The sequence below is a fragment of the Lepidochelys kempii genome, chromosome 3 (assembly GCF_965140285.1).
Source record: "Lepidochelys kempii isolate rLepKem1 chromosome 3, rLepKem1.hap1, whole genome shotgun sequence".
NCBI classification, from domain to species: Eukaryota; Metazoa; Chordata; order Testudines; family Cheloniidae; genus Lepidochelys; species Lepidochelys kempii.
The window spans coordinates 147,406,340-147,419,110 of NC_136382.1; the positions used below are offsets into that span (position 1 = coordinate 147,406,340).

The 12,771-nt window shown below is 44.1% G+C and overlaps 1 protein-coding gene across 1 annotated transcript in view; it reads left to right on the forward strand.

Moving 5' to 3' along the window:
- Window positions 1-12,771, forward strand: part of BIRC6 (baculoviral IAP repeat containing 6) — a 320,172-nt gene that overhangs the window by 49,649 nt on the left and 257,752 nt on the right. The window contains 2 exon segments of the mRNA XM_073338417.2: window positions 7,832-7,992; window positions 10,512-10,643. Of these exon segments, the coding sequence (XP_073194518.1) occupies window positions 7,832-7,992; window positions 10,512-10,643 (293 nt within the window).

Genomic DNA, 12,771 nt, shown 5'->3' on the forward strand with positions numbered 1-12,771 from the left:
ACTTCCATGTGAGGAGACACTAAAAAGATTAGGACTAGTCATCTCAAAAAAAGACTAGTAAGGGGAGATATGATATATATGTCGATGAAATCATGAATGTATGGAAAAAGACAAAAACACTTCGTCACCCAGTGAAATTAATAGGCAGCAGTCTTAATACAAACAAGAGGAAGTACTTTTTTTCACAGTGCACAAATAACCTGAGAGACTCATTGGCATGGGATGTTGTGATGGACAAAAGTATAAGTGGGTTCAAAAAAGAATAGGATAAGTTCAATGGCTCTTAGCCAAGATGGCAGCACCATACTCTGAGCGACCCTAAACCTCTGACTACCAGAGCGGGAGTGGAAGACAGGGCTGGATCACTCCATAATTGCTCTGTTCCCTACACTCCCCTTGAAGTTCTAGCAAGGACCACAGCTGGAGACAGGTTACTGGGTAAACTAGACTCTGGTGTGACTCGGTAAGGCAGCTCTGATGTTCTTATGTTCTCTAAATCGCATAGATTTTCCAAAATCTCATATCATGTAAATTTACTGGACCAACCAGATATTCTACATGTGGCTTCTTGTTAGCTCATTGCTTGAAGAGTCTAGTTTCCCTGACTTCTCTACTCCAAGCTTTTCTCAAACTTAAATTTAGCTAGTTTAAATGGAGGGGGAAAAAAAAAATTCTCCATGCATGCATAAGATATATGAAAAGTGCTGGGAGAAAACTTTGCACTGTTCATACATCTTGCCCAGTTCTGAATCAACTTGGGAAAATGACCTGCGAATTGCTGTGGACAGCTCAATGTGCAGCTATGGTGGGGAAAAAAAAACAAAAAAGGTCATAGGAGGCACAAGGAATGGAATGCAGAATAGTATGGAAAATATGTAGTCATATAAATAAATACAATATTACAGAATTAGAGGAGCATCAGAGAAGGATAATGAAAATGATTGTGGGCATGGGAAAAACTCATGTGAAGAGAAACTGAAAAGACTTGGATTTTTTTACCTTAAAAAGATGATGAATAGAAAGGACATGTGTATATAAAAGAACAAATGGTATAGAGAAAATAGATTGGGAGTTTGTTATACGAATGTCATAACACAAGAACAAGAGGGATGTTCAAAGAAACGGCAAGGTGGGAGTGTTGAAATTGATTACATGTTGAATGAAAAGGTATTTATTTTCCTTAATCAAACGGTGGAACTTACTTCTCCATTATGTCACTGAAGCCAACAATTTACCTAGTAATCAAAACTAGCAGACTGTGCACTTAAGAATATCCAGAGTTATGTATGACCTGTTGATGCAAACAAAGTTTTGGAAGAGATTTAACCCCCCGCCCCAAACAAAACAAAACAAAACCCTCATGCTTCAGGGTTTAAGCAAACCTCTCTGTAGGACTAGTATAAGACCTTCATGAAGGCAGATCTCACTTTTCTGTTGTGGGATTCTTAAACCTTCCTCTGAGGCATCTGCTACTAGCCACTGTCAGCTAGTTCAGTGGTTTTCAAACTTTTTTCTGGCAACCCAGTTGAAGAAAATTGTTGATGCCCGCCACCCAGCGGAGCTGGGGATGAGGGGGGACTCAGGGTTGGAGTGCGGGCTGTGGGGTGGGTCTGGGAATGAGGGGGTCAGGGCTCTGGGGTGGGGCTGGGGATGAGGGATTTGGGGTGCAGGAAGGGGCTCTGGTTTTGGGGGGGCTCAGGGCTGGGGCAGGGGATTGGGGTGCAAGGCTTACCTCTGGCAGCTCCCGGTCAGTGGTGGAGCTGGAGTGCAAAGGCAGGCTTCCTGCCTGTTCTGGCACCGCAGACTGCGCTGCACCCCGGAAGTGGCCAGCAGCAGGTCCGGCTCCTAGGCAGAGGCATGCAAGCATGGCTCTCGCCCGCAGGCACCGACAAACCCCCCCCCCCCCCCCCCCCCCGCGCTCCCATTGTCCAGTTTCCGACCAATGGGAGTGAGGAGTTGATGTTCAGGGCAGAGCCTTGTGACTGCCCTCACCCCCTGTCTACGAGCCAGATCTGCTGCTGGCCGCTACTGGGGCGCAGCGTGGTGTCGGAACGGGAAGGGACTAGCCTGCCTTAGCTGGGCAGTACCACCAACAGGACTTCTAACAGCCCGGTTGACGGTGCTGACCAGAGCTGCGCGGCCCAGTCCCTTCCATTCCGCAGCCTAGTTCTGGGTCGCGACCCATGGTTTGTAAACCACTGAGCTAGATGAATCAGGGGTCTGATTCAGTGTGACAATTCCAGTGCTCCTATGTAATACGCTACTGTGCACAAGCTGGTTTACTGCTTACCTCTGTATCTGTGTCAGGTCAGGTTTCAGAGTAACAGCCGTGTTAGTCTGTATTCGCAAAAAGAAAAGGAGTACTCGTGGCACCTTAGAGACTAACCAATTTATTTGAGCATGAGCTTTCGTGAGCTACAGCTCACTTCATCGGATGCATACCGTGGAAACTGCAGCAGACTTTATATACACACAGAGAATATGAAACAATACCTCCTCCCACCCCACTGTCCTGCTGGTAATAGCTTATCTAAAGTGATCATCAGGTTGGGCCATTTCCAGCACAAATCCAGGTTTTCTCACCCTCCACCCCCCACACAAATTCACTCTCCTGCTGGTGATAGCCCATCCAAAGTGACAACTCTTTACACAGTGTGCATGATAATCAAGTTGGGCCATTTCCTGCACAAATCCAGGTTCTCTCACCCCCTCACCCCCCTCCCAAAAACCACACACACAAACTCACTATCCTGCTGGTAATAGCTCATCCAAAGTGACCACTCTCCCTACAATGTGCATGATAATCAAGGTGGGCCATTTCCAGCACAAATCCAGGTTTTCTCACCCCCTCCCCCACCCCCATACACACACAAACTCACTCTCCTCCTGTCAGGTCAGTAACTTGAACCTCTGAGCTGGTCAGTCCTTAATACTTCAGCACACTGGCCCTTTTAGAATGGATTGGCCTCATCCACGGTATATAATGTTTTGAATGATTAATAGTTATATGTCCATGTCATAGCAGCATCTTCTTCATTTATATAGGGCCAGAAGTGTGTTAGGTGCTATATAGGACAGAGAACTGTGATCCTTCGTCTAAGCTTAGACTAAATATTCAGTAGTTCTTCAGGAACCATGGTGTCCTGGGCAAACTTTCATCATGAGGAATTATATTTTGCATACTTACATCCCTGTTCTATTTTTCAGTTGTAAAGAATTTTTCACTGTGCGTCCTTAAACAAATCTAAACCAAAATAATCTTTCTTCCCCCTTCTTTTCCCCAAATCCTGAAACAAAATCAGTTGTGCAGTATTTCTGAGGCTGAATAGCTGCCATATTCAGTCCCAGAAATGGCATTTCTGTGTGTTCAGTTTGTAAAGAACTTTAGGATCCTTCATGAGTGTATTAACTACCTGTGTGCTAAAGCTGAGTTTGGAATGCTGTTTTAAAGACTCCAGTCTTCCTTTGCTCATAACTTCCTCAATTCTTCTTGGCCTAACATTTTCCATGGTTAGCCTTTTAGCCTTAGTGGTAGCACCATTATAATGATAATCACTCACTTGCTTGCCAATCCTGTGGTGTCTAGTCATCTTCCCCCCCCATCAGGTTGTAATTTTGTTCAGTTTGTTGTAGAGAGATTGTGGACTGCTTTCTGAAACTGTGTAAGTAATCCTAAATTCCATAGCAGTCAAGAAGATCTTGGAAGGCTGGCTTAGTTTGCTGTAGCAGGAAAGGTCTAGATTTTTTTACCTATCTGACATCCTGGAGTGTCTCTTAATAGGCTTCCACAAAATTCTTTGCTATCGTACTGTGTAGATTTGCTTTAGGAACTTCTTTGCTTCTCTGAAAGGAAACAGGTTCTTTTTTCATCCCCAGATAATTTTCCAAGAGAGCTTCTTTGTTTGTTCTTGGTTTAAACACTGTTAACGAGAAGAAAAGGGAGACAGTACTGAAAGTTAGATACTTATGGTAGAATTAAAAGAAAAGATGAAAAATGCTTTGAGGTCAGCTGAAAAAGTTTCTTCAAGGAGATGTTTTTTCCTATTTTTTTTATTATAACAAGGAGCGAACATAAAGTAATTTTATTATTTAGATCCTTTTTCTTTGTCTATCACAAGTTACTGCTCATTTGACAGCCAATGGGAATATGGGTGCTTTACAAAAAAAATTTTTTTTTCCTTGTCAATGGAAAATGCTGCACAAAAGACTTCCACCCATGCGAGGAACAGAGCTAATGGTCAAATAGACAACAAGCAATGAACCTTAACTACTGGTTATATATTCCTAGGTTCTGCAGTTTAATGGTGCATTACCACTGCCCGAGAGAGATCTGACCCTGAAGTTTAATACTTCAAAAATTTAATAAAAAGATATGTTAGAAAATAGTTATATTAACACTTAATAAATTGCGAAGAAATTGTGCAGAAGACAGTGATATATAGTATAGTGAAAAAAGCTTAGTTCTAAATAATATATTTATAAATGTCCCTTACACATGGACTGAAAACAGTTAGGAAGTGCATTTCTTCTTCAAGTGATGATCCTTATTGTATTCCACTGAGGGGTTATGCACATGCACCTAGAGCTGGAGCTTTTAAAAGTAGTAGTGTCCATTGATTCACGCATGTGCCCTTGTACTGCCTCATGATTTTGACTGAGGTGATAAAGGGCAGGCAGGCGGACCGACCGCGCCCTCAGTTCCTTCTCACTGTTGCCTGGTCAGAGTTGGAGCTTCTGCTGTTCTCTCATCCCTTGTGACGCACTTTCAAATGTAGTGAGAGAGCCTGATTTATTCTTGTACATAGTTAGCATTTTATTGTTGTTAGTTTTCTTAGGATTTAAGGACTTTGGGGTGCCGTTTTGGCAGTTTTCTTGCCAACCCTTCTCTCTCCCTTGCACCCATGCCTGGGGACTGGATTATGCCAAAGATGCTGGGGTTCAAGATCTTAGCCTTAGAAATACCTCATGGAGGTCACCATGAGGACACAGTTGGATCCAGGCTGGGGAACTCCCTTTGCCCCCGGACATTGCCCTGAGTAATCCAAGTGTGCACCTCTTGCCATGGAGCTCAAGTCTGGTTACGCCAGTACCAGCGCTACGGACCCTGTGCTGGGCCCTAGCCATGAGACAAGGAAGCATGTCAGGTGGGCAAACTACGGCCTGGGGGCCACATCTGGCCCTCCAGATATTTTAATTTGGCCCTCGAACTTCCGCCAGGGAGCAGGATCTGGGGCTTGCCCCGCTCTGGCACTCCAACTGGGAAGCAGGGTTGGCAGCTTGCCCTCCTCTGTGCTGCTCCTATGTGTAGGGGCAGCTAAGGGGCTCTGCACATTGCCGCTGCCCCTATAATTCCCATTGTCTGGGAACCACAGCCAATGGGAGCTGCAGGGGCGGTGCCTGCGAACAGGCCACACCACCACGTAGGAGCCAGAGGGGTACATGCCACTGCTTCTGGGAGCTGCTTGTGGTAAGTGCTGCCTGGAGCCTGAACCCACCCCCGCCCCAGCCCTGATTCCCCTCCCACCCACCAAACACCTCGGTCCCAACCTGAAGACCCTCCTGCACCCCCAACCCCTCATCTCCAACCCCCTACCCCATCCCGGAGTCCCCTCCTGCACCCTGAAAGCCTAATTTCTGGCCCTACCCCAGAGCCTGCATCCCCAGCTGGAGCCCTCATACTCTTCTGCACCCCAACCCCCAATTTTGTGAGCATTCATGGCCCGCCATACAATTTCCGTACCCAGATGTGGCCCTCAGGCCAAAAAGTTGGCCCACCCCTGAAGTATGTGCATAAGCATGGCAGTAAGTCTTCCTCAAGGACCAAGAAAGACACTGCATTGGCCATAAGTTCCAGCCATAGAGAAGTGATGTTCCAAAGCCCACAAGCATGACAAAATGTTGCACTGCACGCTGAATCTGCTGGCCCATCTCCTGAGCGGCATGCCCCTTCTGCACCGGTTCTGCCAAAGTCCTGTTAATCATTGATTCTGAGGCAACTTCCAGTTCTGTCCATGTACTGTGCGCCGTTGACTCTGGGGAGGCACGAATCTTCCCCCGAGTCTCCTGAACTGACAAACCGCCCTTTCACCATGTTCCATAAGGACAAAGTTTCCCTGCATTTACATCCTAGATTTCTTCTGAAAGTGTCTTCCTGCTTTCACCTCAACCACCCCATACATTTATCTGCCTTCTTTCCAAAGCCACATGCTTCAGAGGAGGAATGATGTTTTCACTCCCTCAGTGTCCTAGCCTTTTATCTGCAGAGGAAGAGGCTGTTCCGGAAGCCTCTGAGGCTATTTGTTGCCATCGTGGAAAAAATTAAGGCGCAGGCCATCTCCACTCAGAGTTTCAAAGTGGGTTTTTGGGTGCATTATGCTTTATCAGGGCTGTCTCCATCCTGTGGGATATGGGCCCACACCACGACACTGCAAGCATTAACTACGACTGCACTTCACAATGTGTCTCTTATGGACATATGTAAGTCAGCCATGTGGAGTTCGGTACACATCTTCTCTTCCTATTATGCACTGGTGCATGACTCTGCAACGGATGCCTTGTTCTGTATAGTGGTCCTCTGTTCCATGGTGCCATCTTTCTTGTACCCTGCTCCTCAGTAGGTGCTGCTTGTTAATCACCCTCGGTGAAATACAATAGGGACCATCATTCGAAGAAGTGGAGGCTCTTCGAGATGTGTGGTCCCTATCTGTATTCCGGTCCCACCCTCCTTTCCTTTCGGCTGCGGATCTGGTAGATTTGTGGTGGAGAAGGAATTGAGGGTGCAGTTAGTCTGCCCTGCCCTTTATTGCCTCAGTCAAAACCATAAGACGGTGGCAGGGCACATGCGCGGACCAACGGACACTACTACTTTTAAAAGTTCTGGCTCCAGGCATATGGAGCATGTGCATAACCCCTCAGTAGAATACAGATAGGAGCCATTCATCTTGAAGAACCTCCAGTTATAGGTAAGTAACCTCCTCTTACTTTTAAAAATGTGTGTAATGTAACACTTGGAAACATGATTAATTTTATGTTAATTGCTTTTTCTTCAATTTGAGCTACTTTTGCAAACCTTAGTGTGTCAAACTATGAAACTTTAATCATTTGAGGGGTACTTATTGTCTCAAGTTTACACTTCCAGTATAAAACAAGTTGGCCTCAAAAGGAAAAATATGACTCATTAAAAGAAAGCTGCACCCATTTTGCTCAGTGCAGGCTTCTGAGTGTGCACCTGGTAAGAAGCACTTCTCGTCCTGTATAAATTGTCAAATGTATTTCAAAATTTTGAATTGAAATTAGTATTTTGAGCCTCCTGCAGGTGGCCATGGTACTGTTGAAAAGTGACAATGTTTGACACCATCAGTGAAGAATGCCAACCAGATCCTATCGTGCTTTGGTACCGTTTAACCATTGGAAGACAATTGATGTTTAAGAAAGTATTTTCATTGTTTTAAATACTGACTTAAGCCTCAAAAGAAATTTTAAGTTTTATGGAGGCAGTATTGTAATGCAGGTAGTAGGCGGTTCTGTGCTTTTTCGCCGTTACTTATTGCCAAACACATTGATTCAGCATCTTATCAGTTGGCTTTCAATGTTTTCTACATAAAATGGACATGGTTAACTGCAGTTTAAAATACTTGATTTTTGCTTCAGAGATTCATGTGGATATTGAGGGACTATGAAGAAAGCTTAGACTAACTAATGTAAAACTACATCTTTTCTCAGTACACTAGAGAAGTATATGCAGAAAATAAACTGGATGCTGCTGCTTGTTTGGCTGTAGTGTACTTGTAGACATGGTGTTACTAAATACCTAATATTTTTTCCCCAACAGCAACAGCTGGGATGAACATGTCTTTGAACTGGTTTTGCCAAAAGCCTGTATGGTTGGACACGTGGATTTCAAATTTGTTTTGAACTCAAACATAACAAACATTCCACAGCTTCAAGTGACTTTACTGAAAAATAAAGCTCCAGGGCTAGGAAAAGTCAACGGTAAGAAAGGAGATCATCTTCTTTTCTCAGACTTGTTACTTTTTAGGTCTGGTATTTTACTGATTTAATTAGCGATGAAGTAAAGATTTGTAGATATCTCAACTTTACATTTACTTAGTAATATCTTGCATTTTAACTTTCTTTGCACACATGAACATTTATTAAAGATTGGGGAGCAAAAATGAGAGAAACATTAAAATAGTCAAAGATAAGCACAGATTTTAAAACCTCAGTATTCTATAAAGAAGTATAGCTAAAGCAACAACAGTTTGAGCTGAACTTGCATGTTGTCCTACTACTAGAATCTGATGATGCATTCAAAGAAAGTTGCAGTGTCAGACATAAATGACAGAGCTTCTGAGGTGTATAACATTTTTATTTTCTAAATCAAAGGATTTAAAAAAAAATAGATAATTCTTCCAAGTCATATTTAGAAATTCAGTTTGCAGGTGTCCATGACTATAGAGCAGAGGTGGGCAAACTACGGCCTGCAGGCCACATCTGGGACCCTCCTGCCCGGCCCCTGAGCTCCTGGCCCGGGAGGCTAGCCCCCCCCGGTCCCTCCTCAACTGTTCCCCCTCCCCTGCAGCTCACTGCACCACTGGCAGTGCAGTGCTCTGGGCGGCAGTGCAGCTGCAGAGCCGCAGCCTGACCCGGGGCTCTGGGCTGCGCGGTGGCGTGGCTGCCTGACCCGGGGCTCTGGGCTGCGCGGTGGCGTGGCTGCCTGACCCGGGGCTCTGGGCTGCGCGGTGGCGTGGCTGCCTGACCCGGGGCTCTGGGCTGCGCGGTGGCGTGGCTGCCTGACCCGGGGCTCTGGGCTGCGCGGCTGTAGCGCCAGTAGCCACCGCTGCTCCGGGCAGTGCAGTAAGGGAGCAAGGAGCAGGGCAGGGTTGGATAGAGGGCAGGGGAGTTCAGGGAGGTGCTCAGAAGGTGGAGGTGTGGCTAAGGGGCGGGGCGGTCAGAGGGCAGGGAACGGGGGGTTGAATGGGGGCAGACAGGAAGCAGAGGGGGGTAGTCAGGGGCAGGGGGTTTTGGAGGTGGTCAGGGGACAGGGAGCGGGGGTGGATGGGGCAGGGGTCCCAGGGGTGCAGTCAGGAATGAAAGGAGGGGTTGGATGGGACGGTGGGGGGCAGTCAGGAGACCGGGAGCAGGGGGTTGGATGGGGCAGGAGTCCTATGGGGGCCTTTGGGGAAGGGGGTTTGGATGGGGTGGGAGTTCTGGGGGGAGCTGTCAGGGGGTGGGGGCTGGGACTCTGTACAATTTCGGAAACCCGATGTGGCCCTCAGGCCAAAAAGTTTGCCTGCCCCTGCTATAGGGCATCTGAGTGCCCTTATGAGAAGAAAAAATCTAGAAACTAGAATTCCATTGAAATAAAGGTTGCATGACTGTGAATTTAAGAGAAAACAAATTTAGAGTCATTCTCAGAAAAATCCCACTCCTTATGTCATAGCTTTCAATAATGGTATAAAGAAGTACTGCTGAGTCTTTTATTTAATTTTTCAGAATAGCACATAAAAGCTGCTGTGTATCCAAGGGAACAGTATTTGAGTAGCAGTGTCTCAGTGGGGAAAATATATTTTCTAAGAGTACAATATGACTAAGAATTTCAACATACAGCTTAACTATGGACACAGGACAGAGGGAAACAAATGCTCCTACATTTGACCTGTGTTCTTTAAGACTCAATATGAAGTATTAGTTATAAGATACTGAAGCATGCTTGGTGACCACATCCAGAGATGGGGAAAATTCCCCACTCTTTGCTGGTTTGGCTGAAAATGAAGCTACTCTTTGACCTTATAATTCAGTCTCATTTATCCCAGCAAGTTTAGGTCTTATTACTTGTGGGCCATCTTCTGTGGCTTTTTTTTTTTTTAATTTGTTATACAAATAGTAAAACTGGAGAGCTAAATAGGGTTTAACTAGAGCTGGGCAAATAACTCAATGTTACAATAACGTTTATTTAAATAAAAAATTGAATTAGATTCAGTTGTGTTACTCTTTTGTGCTAGTATTCTATGTGTGTTTCTTTTTTTTAAACTGGGTCAGAAGCTCATGCTACAGAATATTTGCAGCAGTAAAAATTTGAGTTTATGAAATAGAATATCTGCAATGGAAACCATTTTTTAAGAGTTATACTTAGGGAACAGAAACAATACCTGTATGTCCAATCAAACTAACAAACGCAGCTCTGATTTTCAATCTCAAAAACAAATAATTGCTTGAGAGCAATGTATTATTGGTAGAAATTATTTTTCAAAAATAACACTCAGACTGATAAACTGCTCACAAACAAGCTGAGGACAAAGGCTAACTTCATTTAATAAATTGAGTTCTATTCTAATTTTAGTATGAGGGAGTTTGTCAGCAGCTGTAGGATTTTTTAGTAGAGATAATGGTTTCAGTGAATTTTGAGCAAAAACTTAAATAATAAATCTGCTATGGAAGTTAATGTTTCTGGTTTTCATTAATACTACACAATGTTTACCAAACATTGCTAATATTTTTTTATTTTCCAGAAGCAGCAGTAGATAGACAGATCACCTTTCCTTTATCTCCAGCTCATAGTATTGAAATGGAAAGAAATGGAAAACCAACACTGGTTGAGTTGAATGAAGAAATGCAGAACATGGATGTAGAGGAATCGCAATGTGAGTTTAATATGGTTATTTCCCTATGGAGAAACTATGATATGAAAAATCTTCAGAGATCACATTGGAACTTCTATGTAAATATTTTCAAGTAATTAAAATTAAAAAAAAAGCACATTCTTTACGTTTATGCTGGTCAACCCTATTCAGTACATTTGGCAGTTGTTCCTTTCAGTGGAGACTATACTTTGCTGTTGAAAGCAAAAATTAACTGTTGGGGACTTTGATTTTTGGTATTGTTAAATCAAGGTTTTATTTTAATTTAGAAATGGAGCTATAGGTCATTTTAGCAGCTCTCAAGCTGGTCTGTCATGTCTTCCACTGCAACATGGTTTTAAGTGTTGCTTGAGTTAGCTAGTTTTCAAGGAAACTGACTTTTTTTTCACTGCATATCTAATTTTCCTTAGTTTTAGCATCAATACCTTCAAAACTTAAAATATCCAGTTCAAAATTCCTAGCTAGTCACAGGTTTCAGAGTGCTAGCTGTGTTAGTCTGTATCAGCAGAAAGAACAAGGAGTACTTGTGGCACCTTAGAGACTAACACATTTATTTGAGCATAAGCTTTCATGGGCTAAAGCCCACTCCATCAGATGTATGCAGTGGAAAATACAGTAGGAAGATATATATATATAATCTCCTCGTTCTTTTAACTAGCACACTAACTTTACAGCCTTATCAAACTCACTCAGTCCTTTCCTCATCTAGCTCATTACAGCAGCTTTCCCCTCAAAACATGTGAGAGAAAGTGTCTAGAAAGGTATCAAATTATATCTGTGTAGGAGTGACTAGTGCCTAAAAGTAAGTGTTGCGGCTGAATAAATATCAAAAACTCCAAACTTCTGTCACTTACTCCTTCAAGCTAAGTCTTACTTTCCTTCTTTCTTTGCTTCATTTGGTGACCAGGTTTTCAAAGAGAAAACCAGGATACTATTGCAAGGTGTGTTTGAGATAAGGGGAAAGTTTTGGAGAGGAGAGTTTGGGTGGTGGGGAGGAGGCACGCACAGAGGTGAGCAGATGAGAATTTCAGTACATGGAAGGAGAGAAAAAGATTCCGAAGTTTGTCCTATTCTCTTCTTATCCAACTACCCACCCCTCTTACCCTTTTCCTGCTGCCCCCTCCTTTTGAAAATTGAGGTTTGTTTGTTAAATCAGGATGGGAAAAAATATTTACCTCTGTACTTGTGTCCTTGCTATTTATCCCAGCCCGTCATTCTATTTTCTGTGTTAATTCTAATGCCCCGCTTCAATTTTTCAATCACCTCTCATTCATTGATGGATAGAAAGTTCGTTAGATTGTCAGGCTCAACGGGTAGCGATCAAAGGCTCCATGTCTAGTTGGCAGCTGGTATCAAGTGGAGGGCCCCAAGGGTCGGTCCTCAGGCCGGTTTTGTTCAATATCTTCATAAATGATCTGGAGGATGGTGTGGATTGCACCCTCAGCAAGTTTGCAGATGACACTAAACTGGGAGGAGAGGTAGATACGCTGGAGGGTATGGATAGGATACAGAGGGACCTAGACAAATTAGAGGATTGGGCCAAAAGAAATCTGATGAGGTTCAACAAGGACAAGTGCAGAGTCCTGCACTTACGATGGAAGAATCCCATGCACTGCTACAGACTAGGGACCGAATGGCTCGGCAGCAGTTCTGCAGAAAAGGACCTAGGGGTAACAGTGGACAAGAAGCTGGATATGAGTCAACAGTGTGCCCTTGTTACCAAGAAGGCCAATGGCATTTTGGGCTGTATAAGTAGGGGCATTGCCAGCAGATCGAGGGACGTGATCGTTCCCCTCTATTTGACATTGGTGAGGCCTCATCTGGAGTACTGTGTCCAGTTTTGGGCCCCACACTACAAGAAGGATGTGGAAAAATTGGAGAGAGTCCAGCGGAGGGCAACAAAAATGATTAGGGGACTGGAACACATGACTTATGAGGAGAGTCTGAGGGAACTGGGATTGTTTAGTCTGCGGAAGAGAAGAATGAGGGGGGATTTGATAGCTGCTTTCAACTACCTGAAAGGGGGTTCCAAAGAGGATGGCTCTAGATTGTTCTCAGTGGTAGCTGATGACAGAACAAGGAGTAATGGTCTCAAGTATTCTTGTCACCCGTGATCTGATTGTTTCAATAA